The sequence below is a fragment of the Hemibagrus wyckioides genome, unplaced genomic scaffold (genome assembly GCF_019097595.1).
Source record: "Hemibagrus wyckioides isolate EC202008001 unplaced genomic scaffold, SWU_Hwy_1.0 Contig21, whole genome shotgun sequence".
Lineage (NCBI taxonomy): Eukaryota > Metazoa > Chordata > Actinopteri > Siluriformes > Bagridae > Hemibagrus > Hemibagrus wyckioides.
In genome coordinates this window covers 127,362-152,732 of record NW_026690782.1, presented here as the reverse complement: position 1 = coordinate 152,732, position 25,371 = coordinate 127,362, and the positions used below count along the sequence as shown (strand labels likewise).

At 37.0% G+C, this 25,371-nt stretch overlaps 1 long non-coding RNA gene and 2 gene segments (V, D, J or C); all 3 read right to left on the bottom strand.

Moving 5' to 3' along the window:
• Nucleotides 1–3,034: 3,034 nt before the first annotated feature.
• Nucleotides 3,035–3,636, bottom strand: LOC131350103 (T cell receptor alpha variable 20-like). The segment is given in 2 exon segments: nucleotides 3,035–3,412; nucleotides 3,572–3,636. Coding segments are annotated over 2 exon segments (393 nt in total).
• A 1,059-nt stretch (nucleotides 3,637–4,695) lies between these two features.
• LOC131350106 (uncharacterized) lies at nucleotides 4,696–7,670 on the bottom strand. Its single transcript, XR_009204132.1, has 5 exons — nucleotides 7,588–7,670; nucleotides 6,768–6,885; nucleotides 6,448–6,525; nucleotides 6,291–6,334; nucleotides 4,696–5,629 (listed from the first exon to the last, which is right to left on the bottom strand). It is a non-coding gene; the product is annotated as an uncharacterized LOC131350106 (long non-coding RNA).
• A 6,131-nt stretch (nucleotides 7,671–13,801) lies between these two features.
• On the bottom strand, nucleotides 13,802–16,510 carry LOC131350104 (T cell receptor alpha variable 17-like). The segment is given in 3 exon segments: nucleotides 13,802–14,193; nucleotides 16,194–16,320; nucleotides 16,471–16,510. Coding segments are annotated over 3 exon segments (414 nt in total).
• Nucleotides 16,511–25,371: the final 8,861 nt, after the last annotated feature.

Genomic DNA, 25,371 nt, shown 5'->3' with positions numbered 1-25,371 from the left:
GGGTTGTGTCTCCCTACTGGTGTTATTCGATCTTAGTGCAGCTTTTGACTCCACTGACCACACTGTTCTACTTGATAGACTAGAACATGTTGTTGGTGTTAAAGGAACAGCCCTCTCCTGGCTCAGGTCTTATTTGACTGACCGTTATCAGTTTGTAGATCTAGATGGTGACTTCTCCATGCATACCAAGGTTATGTTCTGTGTTCCACAAGGTTCTGTCTTAGGCCCACTGCTTTTCTCCCTATATATGTTACCCCTTGGTGCAATTATTCGTAAACATGGTATTAGCTTCCACTGTTATGCAGATGACACACAGCTATATGTTTCAGCTAAATCAGATGAGAGACACCAGCTTATTAAGACAGAAGAATGTGTAAAGGACATTAGACATTGGATGGCCACTAACTTCCTCTTGCTTAATTCGGACAAGACAGAGGTGCTTGTACTAGGACCACAGGCAGTTAGAAGTGAGCTTTCTGATTACAGAGTAATGGTGGATGGTCTTTTGGTTTCATCTTGTCCAGCAGTAAAAGATCTTGGTGTGATTATTGACTCTGGTCTTTCGTTTGAAGCTCATGTAGATAATATCACTCGGGTAGCCTTCTTCCATCTTAGGAATATTGCTAAGATAAGAAATATGTTGTCGCGTCATGATGCAGAAAAATTAGTTCATGCTTTTGTTACCTCTAGGTTGGATTATTGTAATGTCTTACTGTCTGGATGTTCCAGTAGGAGCATACACAAGCTCCAGTTAGTCCAGAATGCAGCAGCTAGAGTCCTAACCAGAACCAGAAGATATGAACACATCACTCCTATTTTAGCCACACTGCATTGGCTCCCAGTCAGATTTCACATTGATTATAAAATACTGTTACTAACCTATAAAGCACTAAATGGTCTCGCGCCACAGTACCTGAGCGATCTTTTAGTCTTTTATGATCCGCCACGCCTACTCCGATCAAAGGGTGCTGGTTACTTGGTAGTACCTCAAGTAGCAAAGGCTACAGCAGGGGGCAGAGCTTTCTCCTTCAAAGCCCCACAGTTATGGAACAGCCTTCCAATTAGTGTTCGGGATTCAGACACAGTCTCAGTGTTTAAGTCTAGGCTGAAGACACATTTGTTTAGTCAAGCTTTTAATGTATAGTTTTCTTAGGTAAAGGAGCAGATCTGGAAGGTTCATGGGCATAGAGTGTTTGGTGTACTGGGATTTATTGGATGCTGTCATCTTACCACCCTCGCAAGTCGCTCAGGTTTGCTGACTGTGAAGTGGTTGGATGCTTTATGTCCCGGGAAGCCTTCATGTCTGTGACCTTCTGGCTCTCCTTTTTAGTTATGCTGTCATAGTTAGTCTTGCCGGAGTCCCTGCCTGCACTTTACATTTAATTCTACACTGTCTTTAAGCATCACATGATCAGAAACTTAATATCTTTCTCTTTCTCTCTCTACCTTCTCTGTCGAGCTATACACCCCACTCCTGAGCTCCCAGTGTTTGCCAGTTTCCAGTGTGACCACTGCCCTACCCCTGGTCGGAGTCTCGCCGCTTGATGGTGCCCACTGATGCTGTGGATGGATCTGTGTGGACCAGGAGACAGCCATGCACACAGCCACTTGGGGACTTTCGCACCATCACAGATTTGCCATTTCATCTGTCAGCCCGTGACAGCAAAGAACTAGTGTTTCTAATGACCTTAGAAACTACAATGACCTAATAGTTCCTCATGGTCATTGATTGCTGTTGTAGAAAGGACATTAATCAGCTACAGTTACATTATTTACTCTTTAGTGTCACCCGATTGAGGATGGGTTCCCTTCTGAGCTTGGTTCCTCTCAAGGTTTCTTCCTTTCCATCCCAGGGAGTTTTTCCTTGCCACCGTCGCCGTCGCCACAGGCTTGCTCATTAGGGATAAAATAGTCTAATTATAGAATTTAATAATTTATTCTTATTTCTAGTTAATTAGTTATTTTTATTTTTTATTTTTTATTATTATTTTTCATTTTCCCCTCCTTTTTCTCTGTTTTCTTCTCTTGTAAAGCTGCTTTGAGACAATGTTCATTGTAAAAGGCGCTATACAAAATAAACTGAATTGAATTGAATTGAATTAACTAATGAAAATGAATGACCTGTAACTAGAGTGAGAATCAGTGGTATGTATCTCACTATGTACAGTAAGTTGTATAGTTGATCCATTTCTGAACACAGCTCTGTGAGGATTCTGTATAATAGTGCTGTATGTGCTGAACTTTACACGTCTCTAGAAGGACACACCCAGGAAGTGATGCAGTTGGAGCATAACTTTATACAGATCATCACTTCACAGTATCAGTGACAGTGAACTGAGTCACTAATACAACACAGAACTATTCCACTGTTGCTGATCAAACCACTGCATTTATACATTATTATGATTTTTTGCTGTGGAACTGCATATGTGATGAATAAGCTCACTGGCCACTACATCAAGCTTTTATATGAAAAATGAATGCAAAATTTCCATAGTGATCATCATAGGAAACTAGATCTAGATTTAAACAAAATCTCTCATGAGTAAATTTGCTGTGTCTATTTCCAAAAGGAATTAAATTCAATTCACTTCATTTTTATTTCTACATCACTTTTAACAATGGACATTGTCTCAAAGCAGCTTTACAGAAATACAGAAATTCAGAATAGAAATTACAAAGTTGAAAATTAACTTTATTTATAATGAGTAAGTGTGAAGCAATGGTGGCAAGAAAAAACTCCCTGAGATGATTTGAGGAAGACCCAAAAGGAAACCCATCCTCCTCTGGGTGACACCAGAAAGTGTGATTATAAATACATTAACTTTTACAAGTGTATATATAGTCAAACATTAAACATGCAAATCAAATCAATTGCATATATCAATTAATTGATGTGGATATGTAAGATACACAGAGAGAGTCCAACATCTAGGATCTAGCATTCTCTCACTGTGGCCTTAGTACAGAACCAACCCAGCCACTGGGATCAGCTAAACCAACCCTAATGGGATCAGCTTAAAGAGGAAAAAACAGTAGTATATTTGCCTTCAGTGTAGTTAAACTGTGTGAAAGTTTTTGTACAGTGCAGCTGGATTTCCTGTCACTGTGGGCTGCAGAGCACAGTAGTATAGTGCAGAGTCTGATACAGCAGCAGAGGAGATGATCAGATACACTTTTTTATCATCGATTTTAGCAGACATTCTAGGGTCAGTGTTGGAAATTAGCTCTCCACTTTGAAGAATATTAAGAATGAACTCAGGGTTAGATGTTGGATATTGCCTGTACCAGTGCAGGTTGTTGCTTCCTGAAACAGCACTGAATTTGTAGCTGCAGGACAGAGTAATATTGTCACCTTCATCCACAACATTATGAGTTGAAAGTGGCTCTATTGAATCTGCCATGGAGTCACCTGTCATAGACAAATGAACATAATGTCAGTGACATATGTGTGGATCAAGCCAGTGTTATGTAAGTCTCACATTCTGCTTTTTCTCATCACCACACAGACTATTTAACCATTAATTCAACTTTTAATATTTATGCAATAGAAATGTCAATGTTAACTCACCTAGTGAAAGCCACAGAGACACGAATATAACAGCGAACATGATGAACGGTTTTTGCTGAATGTAAATATTCTGAGGTCTTTATGTACTCTGATATGTCAACATCATAAATGTTCATGAAGCTCCACCCCACAGCATCACATGACACCAATGTTACTGACAGATTGTTGATTCTTACTGAAACATTGTTGCTTGTGGGGAATCTTTCCACATTGTATTCAACTGCAGACTACAAGCTGGATAATTACGTATTTAATTAATGTCACAAAAGGCAGATGCAAGTGTATACACTTTATTTTTATTTATAAAGTATATAACCAAAAAAGGACTATGGTTACACACAACAAATACAACTAGAAGTCATTTTTTATTCACAAAGCATAAAAACAAATAGCAGTTTGAGAACATTACTTTATTCTCCTGAACTCCTGAATTTGTAAAGCTTCAGCTGCTTAACTTGAGCTTGCTTCAGCTTCTAACTGTCCTCACAGTCAGGCATTTCAGAAGTGAATGTAAACATGTAAATAGCTCCATCTTGTGAGAAAAGCATGGCTCTGTTCCAGTCATGTGTAGTGCTTTTTGTACAGTGTGGTTGGGCAGCAACAGTAAAGAAAAGCAAGAAGAGGAGTAACATTGTTATCCTGAGTGTTTAGTTCAGGTCTCTAGCTTTAGAAATAATTGCCATTGTTTTGTATGTGAAATGTGTCTCTGATGTCTTCACATATAGCTCCACCCACTCAGATTTATTCATATTCATGACAATGCTGCTTCAGCTCAGGTCAACTATTAATGTACTATGGATTACATTTTTTTTCTTTTCATTTTATTTTTTGTCTGCAGTATATAAAATAAATGTTTTTTTAAATATATTCAATCTACAGTAAAATGCATTATACTTAAAATACCAATAATTCTCATGTTTTATTTAATCTTTTTTGTGATAATCAATTAATTGATTTTTAATCATCATTTAATCATCTGTTTGTTTGTTTTTTTTTACTTTTTTATGAATATATTGTCTCTAGTAGGATAAATATAAACATAAAATACTTATGAAACATTACACTTCAAACAGAAATACAAAAGTACAAAGCTCAGAGGGTCTGTTTCCATATGAGCCATTAACCCCCACTGTGGAGTGTAACCTGTCAAAGAAATTAAAATACTGAAAATGGACACAACAAAACAGGTGGAAATTCCATCTCATGCTTGTTTATTGACCAGTTAATTGACTTACAAAGATTAGCAACATCTAATATCTGAATGGGATCTAGAATGACTACAACATTTGATTTATTTATCAATAGTAAGACAGAAAACAGTAGGATTTTGATATACTTGGGTTTTCATAGCTTGTTCTGTGCTACTATATAGAATCCTACACTTTAACAGAGGACCTGCCAAGCTGATTAGATATTGTTTCATTTATTTTAGTTCAGTTACTAAGCATAACAATCTTAGGGAAAAAGCTGTTACAGAGTCTGGCAGTGGTAGTTCATATGTTCTCATTCATTCTGCCAGTGACTGAGGTTAAGAGTCTGGTAGAAGGGGTGGCTGTGAATACAAATAAAATAAATAGATCTGTCAAATATTTTTGTGAGCAAACTACTCACTTTACTATTTGGACCTTTTAAAAACTTATGTGTCAGGTTGGCCGAGCAGTCTTAGGTGCTGTGTTCAGGTAGCAGTCTCCTTTGGAGGCATGGGTTCAAATTACAATTCTGATGTTGGTTCTTTTCCTTTATGTTGTGATCCTGGGCACAAATCAAACCTGTTGCATGTTGAAACAATCCTTTGGGGTAGTGGTGGTTAAAGGTTGTTGGGTTGTTGATTGGCAGATTGGGGTTAGAGCAACAGCACTCCTAAGCTGTTGGGCCCCTGAGCAGGGCCCTTAACTCTCATTGCTCCAGGAGTGCTGTATAATGGCTGATGCTGTGCTCTGACCCAATTTCCAAAGATGGGATATGTGAAGTATAGATTTCACTGTGTTGCCTGCTGTCTTGTAGCTCATCCACATCAAGATTAGACATGCTGTGCTTTTATAGATGCTTCTCTGCTCACTGGGATTGTAAACAGGGGTTATTTATAGATTGTTGTGCATGAAAATCCAGGGGATTAACAGTTTCTGAAATACTCAAACCATCTCATCTTAAACCAAAGAACATGCCACAAAGTCAGATTTTATTTATGTCTGTGGTTAACTGATAAAAAGTTGATGTGGTTTTTAGAAACCTCTTGTATATATGTGATTTGGATGTTTTTGTAAAGCCTTTCACTGACTCTGTATCGCTGTGTTACTACTTCAAGAGCACAGTGATAGAGTGCAGAATCTGAGAACTTAAAACCTCTGATAGTAAGTTCAGTAGAGTCTCTGCTTGTATTTGTCTTTGTGCTCCTAGAACTATATGACATTGTACCTTTATGTAACAGTAAAAACTGTTGTGTGCTGTTATGATTTTGTTTGTACCAGTTAAAAATAAATGTATTCATTTTCATTTATTGGTCCAATTAGAGGTTTTGTGTTTTGTTAGCTGATAATTATGAACTACTGTATGAGTGCAGCATTTGACTCTGCAAGCTACTGTTATAAACAGACATAGCTAATGTTAGCTTGCTAGCTAGCTATTCTCACACTTATATCAGAGAACAAACAACTCCTAAAATAACTTAATACAAAAATTTTACTGTTACATATGAGATGATAAATGGCAGTTGCAATACCTTGAACTAGCTTTTATAGCCTTTGTCTGGCCTGGAAGCGTGCCCTGTTTAAGAAAAACAGTCGACAGATTGTAGTCAACTAAAGCCTTGTGAAACTCTGATGCTTTATATACTGGATGTAGACAAATAAATCAGAAATTAAGCAAAACTCCATTACCTTAGACGTTTTAGAACATTCTTCACCCACACCTCCTTAGTGTTTGCACACACCTTCTTGTTGCGCTTTGTAATGAATCTGGAAAAGAACATAGAAATTGTCCATATATTGTATTGTAATAGTGTGATAATAGTATATATATATATATATATATGTTGTACCATATTGTATAAATACTACTCTAATGTTATATGTAATAGGTTAGGTCAGATCTGTTTTGTTTATTAGTAGTCTGCACTTAAGTGTAAAGAATGTAAAGAATGTGTAACCACAATGAATAGTGGGTAAAATTGGCGGCAGTTTGTGGTGATATGACTCACATGATCACATCAACGCAGCGCACGTTACCAAAACTCGGCTGTGCAAAACCTTTGATCAGTTTGAAATCCAGTGGTCTGCGAATGTACTTGATGCAGCAGCCATGGCTCAGTGGGACATCTAACATCACATACAGACAAAAAAAACCACACACACACACTCATGTTCATCATCGTCTAATAACTATGTAACTTACTGTAAAGAACCAAAACCAAATATTAATTTTTAAAAATATTGGAAGAAAAATCACAGATCACAAAAGTGACAAAATAAATTTAGATTTAAAAACAATAACTTTCACACTGTACAAAACAAAAGATACCAGAATCAGACTAAAACATTACCCAATGTGTAAATTTTAAACAACCAAACCAAAAAAAAATACAGATTTTTTGTTATATTTTTTGTAGATATAGCACACACACACACACACAAACACACAAACTTTGCTTTTATGATAATTCAAAGAAACATTGTTTAGATCACTAATAATTGACGTTTGTGTTTTTAGGTACCATTTTGCTATGAAGTTAAGAAAAACCTACATAATTAAAAAAAAATATATCAATCAATGAATCTCTCAGTCAAGCTGGTTAAACAGAACTTAATGCAGATCTCCAAAAAATATTTACTGTAAATATCTGTATATGAAGTATTTCACTCATATTGGTAGTTAAAGTTTTACAAGTATTACAATAAAAATCCTGTGACCTTTATTTTCAGGTCCAGTTGTTCCTGACACAGCAAACAATGTTTGTATAAACACATGTGAGACACAATATCCAAGTAACAGTGAACAAAAAAAAAAAAAAAAATACTCACAAGCATCTGTCTTCAGACAAAGCATGCACAGTAGCCAAAATCCAGCAAAGACAATGGTCAGGGTACCTTTCAGAAACATAATGGCAAGTGGGCTAGTGACACATGTGCTGCTGTCTTATATATCCCCCTCAAAACACACACACAGACACACACACACATACACACACACACACACACAAATCGAATGTGTGTATTTTTCAGAGTAAAGTGTAGTAACTGAAATGGGGACGACATTTTCAAGTTAAAGGGCACAGGAAAGCCAAGAGGTATTTCCAAAATATGCTTGCAGTGAAAAAAAACCACAGACATGTTTTTTTGTGTCTGTGTAGGAGTACAAGACATCCATCATCAAAAAAGTACATTATATACAAAAAATACTATGTATTCATTATTATTATTTTAGTTACATACAGTTAGATCACATACAAACCCTCTAAACCCTGCCCTGCAGCTGCAGCCTAATAAATACTCATTCACTCAGAATTTATTTTTATTAACCACTTTATCCTGGTCACACTTCCACAACTGTCCATATACACCTACATTCATTCATCTTCAGTAACTGCTTTATCCTGGTCACACTTCCACAACTGTCTATATACACCTACATTCATTCATCTTCAGTAACTGCTTTATCCTGGTCACACTTCCACAACTGTCCATATACACCTACATTCATTCATCTTCAGTAACTGCTTTATCCTGGTCACACTTCCACAACTGTCCATATACACCTACATTCATTCATCTTCAGTAACTGCTTTATCCTGGTCACACTTCCACAACTGTCCATATACACCTACATTCATTCATCTTCAGTAACTGCTTTATCCTGGTCACACTTCCACAACTGTCCATATACACCTACATTCATTCATCTTCAGTAACTGCTTTATCCTGGTCACACTTCCACAACTGTCCATATACACCTACATTCATTCATCTTCAGTAACTGCTTTATCCTGGTCACACTTCCACAACTGTCTATATACACCTACATTCATTCATCTTCAGTAACTGCTTTATCCTGGTCACACTTCCACAACTGTCCATATACACCTACATTCATTCATCTTCAGTAACTGCTTTATCCTGGTCACACTTCCACAACTGTCTATATACACCTACATTCATTCATCTTCAGTAACTGCTTTATCCTGGTCACATGTCCACAACTGTCTATATACACCTACATTCATTCATCTTCAGTAACTGCTTTATCCTGGTCACATGTCCACAACTGTCTATATACACCTACATTCATTCATCTTCAGTAACTGCTTTATCCTGGTCACATGTCCACAACTGTCTATATACACCTACATTCATTCATCTTCAGTAACTGCTTTATCCTGGTCACATGTCCACAACTGTCTATATACACCTACATTCATTCATCTTCAGTAACTGCTTTATCCTGGTCACATGTCCACAACTGTCTATATACACCTACATTCATTCATCTTCAGTAACTGCTTTATCCTGGTCACATGTCCACAACTGTCTATATACACCTACATTCATTCATCTTCAGTAACTGCTTTATCCTGGTCACATGTCCACAACTGTCTATATACACCTACATTCATTCATCTTCAGTAACTGCTTTATCCTGGTCACACTTCCACAACTGTCTATATACACCTACATTCATTCATCTTCAGTAACTGCTTTATCCTGGTCACATGTCCACAACTGTCTATATACACCTACATTCATTCATCTTCAGTAACTGCTTTATCCTGGTCACATGTCCACAACTGTCTATATACACCTACATTCATTCATCTTCAGTAACTGCTTTATCCTGGTCACATGTCCACAACTGTCTATATACACCTACATTCATTCATCTTCAGTAACTGCTTTATCCTGGTCAGGGTTGCAGTGAATCTGGAGCTTCTCCCAGCAACACTAGTCATGAAGCAGGAATACACCCTGGATGGGACACCAGTCCAACACAGGACACTAAGCAAAGACACACATTCACACACTCATTCAGACTTCGGTAATTTAGTGTCACCAGTTTGTTGTTTATTAATTTAATTACACATTGTACACACCAGTAGAACCTAAAACATGTAGATTTGTGAATTAAAGTGTAGTTGTGTTAAGCCCTTCATTTTCTTTTTTGCTACTTGCTCCAGCTACAAATGTTCTCACAAAAGTTGTTTGTATCTGTGGTTAACTGATAAGTTGGTAAAGTGAGTCTCTTCAAATTCAAATTTTATTAGTCACATACATAAAGGTACACAGTGTGATATGCAGTGAAATGCTTACACCACTGTTATGACCCTAGGAAAAGGAAAAGGAATAAGGACAGAACAAAGACAAGATAAAAAATATAAAAAATAAAATACAAAAATATGAAATATAAAAAATAAGAATACGAATTATACTAAAATACGAAATATAAAAATATAAAAACAAGTTCACAGTAGCAAAAAATATAATAGAATAAAAAACAGAATAAAATATAATAAATATAAATAAAGTAGGGTATGTATATATAATATGTATATAAAATAAGAATATGTATATGTGTAAAAGTGTAAAATGTACATACAGGAAGTGTAAAATACAACAGCTGTGATGCAAAGTTATGTAAAATTATAAATTTATATACAGTTATATAAAGTGTAAAGTGAATAGAGTGTAGTGCAATAGTGTCCAAGGTGCAGACAGCAGCAGTACAAAATTATTGCAAAAATTATATAGAGTGGAGTGTGTAGTGTGCAATAGTGACCAAGGTGCAGACAGCAGCAGTACTGGGTGGTCATGAAGTGGAATGAGGTGATGAGAGCAGTGGTATTGTCCATCTTTAAAGTGCAGATGTGCAAAAGTTCTCTTTGTATGTAACGGGAGCAGACTGTGCAACATGTATGTTATGTGTTGTATTGTGTGCACAGTCTTGAAATGTGCAAAACAGCGAAGAAGCTGTTACAGAGGTTGCCATTGGTGATCCAGATGTTCTGATACCTTCTGTCAGATAGCAGGAGAAGGGTAGGGGTTATATCCATAAAAGTGGTGGCTTTATAAAAGCATGTTCTATTTTGTAAGGATCTTCATTAAAGTTCAGAGAGATCCTGTTGTTTCCTGTGTTTTTTACAATCTGCTGTAGGTTCTTGTGCTCTGAGACTGAGTTTCACATAATAATAATAATAATAATAATAATAATAATAATAATAATAATAATAATAATAATAATAATAATAATTTTCCTGAATGTACTGATGAGGATGAGTGGGAAATGTGTATTCTTCTGTCTCTGCAGGAATTTGAGACTCTTATGGGATTTTCTGGCCTAGATTCTCTGTGTTGTTCATCCAAGACTGTCTCCATGATCAGACCAGTAGGAGAGCACAGACTGATCACTGAGGATCAATAGTGATAGATTTGTCACTAAATGAACATACTGTCTCCTAATAATACAACATGTGTCAAAAATATAACCTATGATTCCTAACAGAGAAAAAATTCCCCCAAATATGGTATATAAATCCAAAATCGTCAGTAGAACTGTTTTCAATATAACAAAACTGTGTGAAAGTTTTTGTACAGTGCAGCTGGATTTCCTGTCACTGTGGGCTGCAGAGCACAGTAGTATAGAGCAGAGTCTGATACAGCAGCAGAGGAGATGATCAGATCCACTTGTTTATCATCAACTTTAACAGACATTCTTGGGGGATTGTTTGGACTGATTGGTGTTCCTCTTTGGTGAATATACAGAAGGAACTCAGGTTTAGATTTTGGATATTGTCTGTACCAGTGGAGGTAGTTGTTTCCTAAAGAATTACTGAATTTGTATCTGCAGGACAGAGTAACATTGTCACCTTCATCTACAGCTTTATGAGGGAAATCTGGCTCTACTGAATCTGCCATGGAGTCACCTGTCATAGAGAAGAGATCATATTAATTTTAACCTTTTAAATAATCAACAGGAAATACTTGTCAGACCCACACTCTGCATTTTCACACTGCATCACCACACAGACTAATATTTAATATAATATAGTTAATATTTCTGCAATAATAAAAAGTCAATGTTAACTCACCTAGTGAAAGCCACAGATACATGAATATAACAGTGAACATGATGACTGGTCTTAGCTCAGTGAAAATAGTGGAGATCTTTCTGTAATCTAATATGTTAACACCATAAAGCTTCAAAATTGCTCCACCCCACAGCATCACATGACAGTGTCACCAATGTTGTTGTCAGATTGTTGATTCTTACTGAAACATCCTGGCTTTACATTCAGCCTCATATGGGAAACCTGTCCAGAGGACATTTAAGTAAACTCATACTGAAAGCAGGAAATTAATGTATTTATGTAAAAATGATCAATTTAATCTAGTAAAAATCTAATCTAATAATTACATTCTTAAATATTTAAATTATATATGCTAGTGATGTCTCTAAATTAGGTAACTGTTGTGTAAACACCAGCAGGCAGATTAATGTTAGAACCATTAAGTGGAAGAGAATATGGTTTATTTAAGAATAAGAAAGAGTATTTTTCCTTGATAATTCAGAAAAAAGCTTTCCTGTACTCACAAGTTTCCAGTTTTCAGTGTTTCTGACACAGCTGGTGCTTTTGTTTGTCACAGAAATGACATTAGATGAGTATTTATTCTCATGACAGTTTAGTGTTAAGTGGACAGTTGTGTTGTTTAATCAGAATGGTATCTCTGAAATTAGCTTAGGCACTAAGAGTAACCAGGGCAGGGGTTAGGATATTATATCAGCAGTATGTATGATAGAAGAACAAGTATACTCTATGTCACAAAGGTTTTACTGTGAAAAGTAGCTTCCATCATCTCAGAGCAGTTGTGTGGTGTTTTAGTACTTGACCCACAATAAGATAAGTGACTGCGCCATCTTGTGTTCACTGAAGAGAAAAAAACTTAACACACTAATAAATAGATTTTTAATTTGGCAAATTTTATATATTTGCAAAAATATTGTATTGTTTATTCTGTGATTCATCCCAAAAGTGTTCAGTGGGGTTGAGGTCAAGGCTTTGGCAAGACCACTCAAGTTCTATGCCAAACATTGCAAAAAACATCTTCACTGAGTTGAACCATGTTTTTTAAAAATACAAAGACATCCTATACATTTGTGCAGCAGTTTGGAGAATGCCCAAATATTGGTGTGATGGTCAGGTGTCCACAAACATAGCCATATTGTACATATTCAGGACTTTGCGAGAATTAGTATTGTTCTTTTTCCAGTCATTTGAACCCTTCATGGCATAGGCATGTCAGTATGACAAGACCAGATTTCTTTGTGACATAATGTTGTAATAATTGGTTGTGCAAGTCAATAAAGTATATGTGTAAAAACAGAATTAATTTACTGAACCCTTCTAAATATCTCAGTACCTCAGGTTATGGACTTTCCTTTTATACATATGCATACTTGCACCCATTTTTAAAGGGCTACAGTAATATAAGCAGAACATACATAAAGCTGCAAAAAAATTTCCCAAGTATATATTTGTTTGAAATATAATTTGTGCAAAGCCAATATTAAGGTAGGCCAGACTATCATTAGAGATACACTTTTGTTCAGAATTGTCTTGGTGTCCAAAATGCTCATTTACAAATTATTGTCCAACTATAATTTGTACTTAATTCACAGACAGATTACAAACAGACCAATTATATATAATATAAACATTTTTTTTAAAATAATTACACAGTTTTGATTTTCCGGATCAGGAAAATGAATGAATGAACAGAACAGAAAATGCCTTGAACAGAAGATGTTGGAATCTTCATCTGTTGGTCCAATTTTATCTGCAAAACTGCCTGTGTGAAAACAAATATCATCACTTCACAGTATCATTGACCATGAACTGAGTAACCAGTACAACACAGAACAAAACACTGCACAAGAGAAGTAAACAAATGATGCACTAATAAATGAGGCAGTTCTAGTCACTTGAAAATAAATACCAGGAATCTGTCTGTAGTGGTTATACCATCTGTAGAGATAATGCTATGAGGTTTCCTGTGTAATGCTTTAACACTAACACATTAAAGTACACACCATATAAAATGAAGTAACAAAACGTTAAATCACACACATTGCAGTGTTAAATTTCAGATATACTCCATCACAGCAGAAGTGACACAGCATGTGAAGTCTATTTCTTATTTCCTGCAAAGTCTAAAACTCATTCCTTAATTCTGGAGATTTCCTCATTACGTCATTGCAGGTCTCATGGAATGGTCTTAAATACTATATATTGTTCAGTGTTATATATGTGGAGCCATGCATTATCTTTAGTGCAATTCTAATTTAATTACAAATTGCCTCTAGGAGTGTGTGAATATGTGATTTTTCTAAATCATCAGCAGAACTGCCTTAAGTGTAACAAAACTGTGTGAACGTTTTTGTACAGTGCAGCTGGATTTCCTGTCACTGTGGGCACCAGAGCACAGTAATATAGAGCAGAGTCTGATACAGCAGCAGAGGAGATGATCAGATCCACTTGTTTATCATCAACTTTAGCAGACATTCTTGGGGGAGTGCTGGATTTTTGATTTCCATTTTGGTGAATATGAAGGAGGAACTCAGGTTTAGATTTTGGATATTGTCTGTACCAGTGCAGGTAGTTTTGTGGGTTGCTTGATTCATATTTGCAGGACAGAAAAACATCATCACCTTCATCTACAACTTTATGAGTGAAAAGTGGCTCTATTGAATCTGCCATGGAGTCACCTGTCATAGAGAAGAGAACAAAGTTTTTAACCTTTACACAGTCAAGACAGAATTGATTAAATCAGACTCACAATTAACTAATAAGACTAAGTAATCTAATTAAACACAATTTCTGAATATATAAGAACCAATGTTAACTCACCGAGTGAAAGCCACAGACACATGAATATAACAGTGAACATGATGGATGAGCTTATAAATGAAAATACTCTTTCTGTAGTCTAATATGTTAACATCATAAAGGATCATGAAGCTCCACCCCACAGCATCACATGACAGTGTCACTAATGTTACTGACAGATTGTTGATTCATCCTGAAGCTTTCTGGCTTTACATTCAGCACCACATGGGTAACTTTTCCTAAGCACATGGTAAACAAATAGAAACTGATAGCACAAAAAATACATAAATAAAATAAATGAACTAATGAATGTGGAAGTAAGTGTGCATTGTGGGAAGTGGAGTTTGGGGCAATGCAGGATGGGAAATGGAAATCAGGGTGTGGGAAGACCTAATAACCTGTTTATATAAATAGGATTACAAACATTCTGAGGAGTATTTCACTGTGGTGAGGAACAAACCAGCCTCTTTTATTTCTCTTATCTATTCATTATCTATTTTTTACATCAGTGTCATTTGAATTGTTAGATTTTAATATTACTAATTTGTCATTTAAGGATGAAACTCCTAGAAATAAAGGTTGTAGTATATAATTATCTCATGACAAACATCACATTGCAAGTGAACCTGTACAGAGGTGCTTTTATTTATTGCAGCTATAATGTGCTTGTCTCTGCTGGAGTAAACATTAATGTATTATAGATCATGCCTTTTTACAGAATTTGCATGTATAGGCATATTGCAATTTCAGTTTCCTTTCTTGATTAAAGCAAACTGCATTCAAGGCATGGTGATGTGTTGAAAATGACACTAATTAGCTTGATTGTACAGAGATTAATAAAACGTTCTAATTCTAGAATGTATTAAAATCAGAAATCATGTACAATCTGTTTTTCGTCAATGCGTTATATATAAAAGTACTATCTATGTAAGACTACAGAATAGCTGTAGTCTATATTGTGTACAGTAGTATTCATAATCAAATAAGTCAGCATCTTAGGGGGATGTAAGCAGAATCCTAGTACTTGGCCAACAAGAAGATAACAAACTGCGCCATCTTTTGGTAAAAGGAAAGAGACTTTAACGCACCAAGGTCTTTTCTATTTGAATTTATTTATTTATTTATGTATTTGTTTGTTTGTTTGTTTGTTTGTTTGTTACTCAATCATAAAACTGTACCCCAATTTGCAGAGAAACAAGCCTGCTGGGAATAAGAAACCATGGTTTTTGTTTGTTTGTTTGTTTTTCACAGATTATGATGATAATAATTTACAGAACATAACTTTATTCAACTCCTGACCCTGTATAGAGCCTCAGCTGCTTCACAATTGGACCCTCTGTGTACCTTTCTGTTTAACCTTCTATCTAATGTAATTGAGAAAGTTCTGGTTTCCCTGGCCAAAATAGAATAGTTATAGAAGAATGAATGAATGAATGAATGAATGAATGAATGACTGAAACAATGAGAGAAACTTCCCTAAAGGGCATGTAAATTCCTCAAATTCATTAGAAGAATTCCTTTCAATATAGAAAAACTGTGTGAAAGTTTTTGTACAGTGCAGCTGGATTTCCTGTCACTGTGGGCGTCAGAGCACAGTAGTATAGAGCAGAGTCTGATACAGCAGCAGAGGAGATGATCAGATCCTCTTGTTTATCTTCATGAACTTTAGCAGACATTCCATGGGGGATGGGGGAACTTAGATCTCCACTTGGAGTAACATAAAGAAGGTATTCAGGTTTAGAGTTCATATATTGCCTGTACCACTGCACATTATATATGTCACCACTGAAGTCTTTGTAGCTGCAGGACAGAGTAACATCATCACCTTCATCTACAACTTTATGAGTAAAAAGTGGCTCTATTGGATCTGCCATGGAGTCACCTGTCATAGAGAAGACAACATATTGTTTTTTAATTAATTTAATAATAAGGTATTACATAAATCATACTCACAATTTGCTACTTTTTAAAAACATGTGTTCATTCATATCTAAGAATATTGTATTTTGCAATAATAAAAATGTTTACTCACCCAGTGAAAGCCACAGATACATGAATATAACAGTGAACATGATGAATGATCTTAGCTGATTGAAAATATTCTTTCTTTACTCTGATATGTTAACATCATAAAGGTTCATGAAGCTCCACCCCACAGCATCACATGACAGTGTCAGTGATGTTAGTGTTGATTCTTATTGAAACATCCTGGCTTTACATTCATTTGGAACCTGTCCTGAACATGCAGTAAACAAACAATAACAGAATGAAAGATTTTTAATAAGGAGAAATATTTATTCCATTTCATAACATTAATCAATAATTGAATTAGAAAATACTTTGTTGTGTGGATTATAAATAGTGCATCTACTTTGGGATATTTTGGGTTATTTGTTTATTTTGAAGCCTGTTTGTTAAATAGGATTACAAACATATTGGGGAGTATTTCACTGAGGTGAGGAACAAACCAGCCTCTTTTCTTTCTTGTGTCTATTATTTTTTAATCAATCTCATTTGATTTCTTATTAATATCAATATTCTGCTTAAAAAAATCACCGTCCCAAAAATCAATCATCCCATAACCTTGTACTCCAGTACATGTTAATTCTGAACTAATGCATGTACTAATCTCAAACTAATAAAGAGCTAACCTTAACTATGCTGTGAGTTTTATAAATTCATGTGGGAATAATACCACCTCACATACATTTCACACACACACACACACATATATATCATGGATATTTCCTTGCTAGACCACCAGAGGGCAGCACTGAACATTAGAGTTGAACTCTATTTTGGTTCTATGTTCATTTCCCCTGTTCAGTTGGTTCACCTGTTTAGTGTTATGTGAGTAGTGACACAGGAATTAGTTTCCCGAGTTAAGCTCCTTTGCTCTACCTTGTAATTGCCTAGCTTCTGTTTGACGCACGTTTGTTTGCCTAGCCTAACCTAGCCTAGCCTAGCCTAAACTAGCTTACCATAGCCTAGCCTAGTTTATTTCCGAATCAGGTTTTGGTTTGCTTTATTTTACTGCAGTTTCTGCTTCTATGTAGTAGTTTATTCAGCAGAATAAAAGACAAATACAAAGTTATAAAAATGAAATGTGTTAAAATGTCTGTGTATTGATAAATCCTTTATTATAAGAAGAGGAATTGTGGGATCTTTTGATTCTGTTCGCCAAAAAGATTCGCTTAAATTCATTTACTGATGTTCTCAGTGACTCTTCATAAGTTACATCATTACACCAGTTGGTGTTTCAGTCTGTCAATACATTCATTTAAAAAAAAAAAGGTTTCAGGAGACAAGTCTTAGTATTATAATTGATTCGAATTGGCATGTCGACTTTTAAGAGGTCTGATAAAGTTATTTTCAAGAAAGCCATTTCAGGCAGTGAGAGAGGATCGAGCGATACAAATGTAATTTGGAAAAAAATACACATTTTTATGTTAGTGTATTAAATAGTTTTAATACAATAATTTAGCCATCTAGCCAATGTAGCCATCAGTTATTTCAGAATAACAGTCTCTGTTTCTTTCCTGACAATGTTGGCATCTTCATCCTTTGGTCCAATTTTATCTGCAAAACTGCCTGGTGTAAGAAGAACATAAAGAAATATATCAGTGAAGTATTTTTTGCAAATCATATAATAAAAAATAAAAAAATGACTAGGTTAATACAAATGGTAATTAATCAATATAATTTATAAACAGATTAAATATCATTGTAATAATTATTATAACAGATGAAAAATGAATGACCTGTAACTAGAGTGAGAATCAGTGGTATGTATCTCACTATGTACAGTAAGTTGTATAGTTGATCCATTTCTGAACACAGCTCTGTGAGGATTCTGTATAATAGTGCTGTATGTGCTGAACTTTACACGTCTCTAGAAGGACACACCCAGGAAGTGATGCAGTTGGAGCATAATTTTACACAGATCATCACTTCACAGTATCAGTGACAGTGAACTGAGTCACTAATACAACACAGAACTATTCCACTGTTGCTGATCAACTTTTTGTGTGATTTGGTTTGGATATTTTTGGATGTTTTATTTACCTTTTGCTCTCTTTTTGATCTTTTGTCTATTTCTGCACCTTAGTTTATTAGTTATTCCTCTTACAGTAAATAAAGTAATTAAAGTTATTTAATTACACATTAAATTAGTGGTGTCTGCATCTACATCTGGAACCAATGTTCCATTTAACTCCAAACTAGTTTCTAAAGTAAGCAAACATTTAAAACTAATCCATTTGACATAGTCATGTTGTTTGCATGTATTTTTCAGATTCCATCTAGAATAAACCAAATAAATCAAATATAGCATTAATATTCTAACTTTAATGGTACAAGAATGTCCAGAACAGAGCGTTTACTGGGTTTCTGATCCACAGTGTCCACTGGGTCCATGCAATAATAACCAGTTACACAACAAACTAGCTGTATGAGGAGTTGTTAGTGAAGTGCAGTTTGGGCTTTATTCTACAAACAATACAACATTAGTTAACCTCTAATATTGTGTCCATTAAAATATTACATTTGATGGTTAAATGATGGTTAATGTGAAAGGATGATGATGAAGTGAATGTAAAAGTGTAAATATCTCCATCTTGTGAGAAAAGCATGAAAACACCCCTATTACACCAATAAACTTATCACATGCAATTACAATTTTGTAGAATGAAAGGTTCAGTGACAACAGCCTATGCAGGATTATAAAGGAAATAAAAGATTTAAACATTGCTTGGTGAAATATGTTCATGACTTGTTAAAGTTGGGCTGTCAAAATACATAATACTTAAAATAACTAATTGTTCTTTATAATAACAATGACACAACACCACACTACAAGAAAACACTTTAAGCAGAAGGATTTTAACAGTGTGATAGCACAGTGACACAGCAGGTAGTGTTGATGCATCACAGCTTCAGGATCCCCAGTTTGATGATGTGTTCAGGTTACTGTCAGTTTGTGTGCAGTTTTGCATCACCTCCAAAAACATGACAGTAGTAAATTTACTAATAAATTCACTATGTGTAAATAAGTATGTGAAAGGGTTTGTGTATGGAGCTCTGCAAAGGACTGACATCCCATTCAGGGTGTTTCCTACCTCATGTGTGGGACAGACTCCATATCAACCATGACCCTGATCAGTAGAGAGAAAGAGAGAATCCCCCAAAAGGACATGTAACTTTCTCTAAAGCACTGGCAAAACTTCTTTCAATATAACAAAACTGTGTGAAAGTTTTTGTACAGTGCAGCTGGATTTCCTGTCACTGTGGGCCTCAGAGCACAGTAGTATAGAGCAGAGTCTGATACAGCAGCAGAGGAGATGATCAGATCCACTTTCTTACTCGTTATCTGGTTTTATGGACAATCGTGGATGAGGTGGTTGAGCCTCAGTGACATAACTACCGCTTTTATCAGTCAGCAGAAGAAACTCAGGTCTTGATCCAGGTTTTTGTTGATACCAGTGGAGTCTGTTAACTGATCCAGTATATGTGCAGGACAGTGAGATGTTGCTGCCTTCCATTGAAAATACATTGGTTTGATCTGGTTTAATGTTATTGTCAGCAGCCTCTGCTATAAAAACATTACAACAATATTGTGATATTTTAATCATAAATGACACATTTCACATGGAAAATTGTGTCTTCTTAATTAGAAAAAATAATATTTTGTGTGCAGTGTATATGACTTACCAACATCAGCAAGAGTGAAAAACACCACGAAGAGGAACAACATTGTTTTCCTGAGTGTTTAGTTCAAACCTCTAGCTTTAGAAATGAATGTCAGTGTTACTATTTGATGTACATCTCCACCTCTAGCTCCACCTACTTGTATTTATGCATATTCATGACAGATCTGCTGTTCTGAATACTGTTTATATAAAGCTTGTAGAAATATTTTTGTATTAATAAAACAATGTGGCCCTGAGAAGCAATGGATTCACTCATACCATTTACTCAATTTTTCTGTGATATTTTTACATTAAAAGTTACAACACTTGTTTTTGGTTCTCTGTCTCTCTCTGTCTCTCTCTCTCTCTCTCTCTCTCTCTCTGTCTCTCTCTCTCTCCTTTATTTAGTAGGTGGTTTTTGGGATTGCACTGTGACACTGATTTTGGAATATGGAAGAAATATTTATACAAATACCTATGTCTTCATAGGCCCCATATATTTCTCTTTCAAACACTGCTGAATTTGTCATTTCCATGTTTTTTTCCTCACAAGAAAACAGATATTGATAGTAGCTGTAAAACTTAACAACTCCACTGAATTGGCCATTAAGAAAGTCTTGTTGTACATCCTGTCCTAACAGGGAAGTAAACACACAAAATTACTTTAGATTTACTTAAATACTTGATTATTAATCAGAAGATAAAATTTGAAACCTCTTCTTCTTCTTTCGGCTTTTCCCTTCAGGGGTCTCCACAGTGAATCATCTCTCTCCACCTATCCCTATCTTCTACATCCTCAACACTTGCACCTACTAGCTTCATATCCTCCTTTATTACATCCATATACCTCCTCTTTGGCCTTCCTCTTTGCCTCCTGCCTGGCAGCTCTATGTCCAACATTCTCCTACCAATATACTCACTCTCCCTCCTCTGGACATGTCCAAACCATCTTAATCTGGCCAACCTAACTTTGTCCCCCAAATATCCAACATGAGCTGTCCCTCTGATGTACTCGTTCCTAATCCTGTCCAACCGTGTCACTGCCAAAGAGAACCTCAACATCTTCAGCTCTGCTACTTCCAGCTCTGACTCCTGTCTCTTCCTCAGTGACACTGCCTCTAAAACATACAGCATGGCCGGTCTCACCAATGTCCTGTACAACTTCCCCTTGATTCTTGCTCTTACTCCTTTCTAAACTGTATCTTACCGCATCTAGCTCCACCCACTTTTACTTAGTCAGAGTCATGTCAACTGTTCTGTTCTACCTCCTATATATATAACCCTGTGCTATTTCTCACACTTCATGTCCCAGCTTGGTCATAAGAACTAATATTAAGATGAACATACCTAGAAGAAGCATGAACAGTAAAAGATTAAAGATCAGCATGATAGAGATGGTAATCTGCTGAAAGATAAAGCTGAAGGAGTTTACTGTCATAGCCTGTGGAGCTCCACACTTCCTGCAGCTGACACTGTTGATCAGAATATGTCTCACCAGGGGGCAGAGTGATTCCTGGGTTTTTTAGATGTAATGTTTTAGTTGTAATTACTGCATCACACTGAATGATTGACAATGTTATTTTATGATAACTTAGAAAATATTCTTCACTAGATTATACTACACCTCTTGATTTAGACACGTCTGAATGTTGTGAATTGTTGACGACAAATCTTAGTTTGTTTTTATACATGTAAATTGTTGCATCTGCACAAAGTGACCATGTACTGTTTTTAATGATGAGACTGACAGGACTTTTTCTATAACACACCTTTACTGCTTATGCACCGGATACAAGAGGGGAAAACATTGTTTACACCTACTGCGCATATGTAATAAAACAGAGAATCAATATGGAGTGCCGTAAGGCCAAACTGTGCAAAATTTTGATAGCAATACACAACATACTCCTCCCCTTTTACTTTAAACATCAACCTCAACAAATACATTTTTTTTAAACATATATATATATATAAAACTTCTAACACTAGGGGAAAGAGGGTAGACTGCCTTGTTTCCCGATTGAACCCTGGGGATTATTCTGCCCCAACATTGTGGGTCAACCACTAACTAGAGATCTAATCTTTGTGGTGGTTTCCGCACTCTGGTCGGATAACGATGAAGATCAGACACGGGAGGTGTTGTTACAACAGTGTCTGTTGTCACTGGTGTAGGAGATATATTCTCGGAGGGAACAGTTATCTGACTTTTATTGGAAAGTGGTGCGGGCAAGATTTCTAGTACTACATCCCTACCAGAGTCAATGTGAGATGTGTGTTGTTGTTGAACTTCCCATTCACTGGGATTATCACTGGAGATTGCTGAAAACAATAACTGGTCAACGTGTCTCCTCCATGTCTGATTGTCCTTAGTTTCAACAATGTATGAAACAGGGCCAGTCTGTGCAAGAATGGTTGCAGGTACCCACTTTTCTCCCTTCCCGTAATTACGAGCAAGTATGCTGTCACCTCTGCTGAAACTCCTAAATTTTGCCTTACGTCGTCTCTCCAGCTGCCTACGCTGCTGTAACAGGACCACCTGTTTGGTTCCTTTTGGTCTCAACAGATCCAGTCTGTTGCGCAGTTGTCATTTCAACAGTGCTGTAGCTGGGGAGACTTTCGTGACTGCATGGGGAGTGTTCCTGTAAGAGAACAGAAAAGTGTTCAAGTGCTGATTTAGGGAACCCTTACCCTGAGATGTCTTTAGGGCCTTCTTCAGAATCTGAACAAAACATTCTGCCAGGCCATTGGTGGATGGATGATACGGTGCAGATCTTATGTGTTGAGTCCCATTCACACACAGGAAGGACTGAAACTCTTCTGACACCAGTTGAGGGCCATTATCACTTACAAGCTGCTGAGGTAGTCCGAAATGACTGAATGTGGATCTAAGCTCTTCAGTGGTTTTCTCAGAGGATGTGCTGTTCATAACTGCTACCTCCGGCCATTTGCTGTGAGCATCGACAATCACTAGAAACATGTGACTCTCTATTGGACCTGCAAAGTCTATATGTATTCTTTGCCATGGCTCCTCTGGGAAGTCCCATGGGTACAATGGGGCCATCTGTGGCATGTTTCTTACATTTTGGAAATCTGGACTTCCCTTTGCTTCCTCTTCAATCTCTGCATCTATCCCAGGCCACCAGAAGTAGCTGCGTGCCATCTCCTTCATCCTCACTACTCCCGCATGTCCTGCATGAAGTTCCTTCAGCAAAATGTTCCTCAAAGTCAGGGGTATAACGACACGATAACCCCATAGTAAGCAGCCAGACTGTACAGTTAGTTCATTTTGCCAAACCAGATAAGGTTTTAATTTTTCTGTCATCTCTCCTCTCTTGCCTTGAGAGATCCAGGTCAAAACTTCTGACAAAACTGGGTCAGTTCTGGTGAATCGTTTCACTTGAGCCGCCGTGACAGGTGCACTTTGAACTTCTTTGAAGTAAAAGATGTCAGCTTGACCACCTTCTGATGGTGTGTCCGGCAGGGGCAGCCTGGACAGCCCATCTGTGTTGCAGTGCTGCTCAGATCTCCTGTATTTGATGTCGTATTGATGTACCGACAGGAACAGAACCCAGCGCTGCATGCGATTTGCCGCCAGTGAGGGAATGACAGTTTGAGGGCCAAAGATAGAGGTAAGTGGTCGGTGGTCAGCAAGTAGAGTGAATCTGCGCCAGGACAAGTATTGATGAAATTTCTTGACACCAAATATGATCGCTAAAGCTTCTCATTCAATTTGGGCATAATTGCTCTCTGCTGAGTTCAGGGTCCTTGACGCAAAAGCAACTGGTCTTTCTTCACCGGATGGCATTGGCATAGAAGGGTTATAATGTGTGAGGGCCTTGGACTATGTTAATACACATTTCACATCCCTGAATGCCTTCTCACATCTGTCGGACCATTTCCATTGTTGGGACTAGTTCAACAGTTCGTGTAGGGGACGAAGCCTGCTGGCCAGGTTTGGCATGAACTTTGCGTAGTATGTCAGTAGTCCCAGGAATGAGCTCAGCTGGCACACATTCTTTGGGGACGGTGCATCCATAATAGCTTTTACCTTAGATGGAGCTTTATGGAGACCAGCGCTGTCAATTACGTGTCCAAGATATTCGGTGGGTTTGAAAAATTCACATTTGTCTTTCTTTACCCGGAGACCATGCTCTTTTAGCCGCTGTAGCGTTGTATTTAGGTTATGGAGATGATCCTCATCATCTTTCCCTTGATTAACAGGTCATCCAGATAACACTATACTCCATTTAGGCCACTCAGGATCTGGTCCATGGCACGTTGAAACAATGCTGGAGCCGAAGTTATTCCAAAAGGTAGCCGCTGATATCTATATAGGCCCTTGTGTGTCACGATGGTCAACAGCTCTTGGGAAGCAGGATCAACCTGCATTTGAAGGTAAGCATGACACAAGTCTATTTTGCTGAATTTCTGGCCGCCCGCTAATCCAGCAAAAAGATCTTCAATTAACGGCAAGGGGTACTGTTCCACAGTTAAAACAGGGTTTATCGCAACCTTGAAATTGCCAAAAATTCTGACCGTTCCATCCTTTTTAATGCAGGAACAATAGGTGTGGCCCACTCACTGATGCCCACTTTCTTCAGTACTCCAGTGTTCTCCAGGCGGTCCAGTTCTGTTTCCACCTTAGGCTTAGTTGCATAGGGAACAGGGTGGGCTTTAAGGCACTTAGGTTTACTGTCGGGTTTAATGGCCAGCTTTACAATGATGTCTTTCATGTTCCCCAGCTCATCTCCGAACACCTCTGCATGCTTCCTCAGGATGTTTTGTAAGCTGGTAGACTCTTTCGCTACTAAGTGCACTTCTTGCCAATTTAACTTTATTTTCTCTAGCCATGCTCGGCCCATCAAATGTGACTACTACCTTTCACAATATATAGTGGTAATTTTACCTTCTGGCTGTTCAGCTTCACAGTTACATCCACCACCCCTAAAAGAGGCACAAGCTCTCCTGTGTATGATTTCAGAGTCAGCTTTGCTTCCTTGGGATGGAGGTATGGCCACTTCTCTCTGTAAGTTGACTCAGTCACGAGTGATACAGCTGCTCCTGTGTCCACCTGCATAGGGACGGCCTCCCCATTTAACAGTGGCGTCACCCAGTAGCCATCAGAATTTGAAGACACAGACATTATGTGTGAGAAGTCATTTTCTTCAGATTCATCCTCTTGTTTCCCCGTATTTTCTACTTGATTGATGTGTTTCTTTTTAAATTTCCTGACATATCCTTCTTTT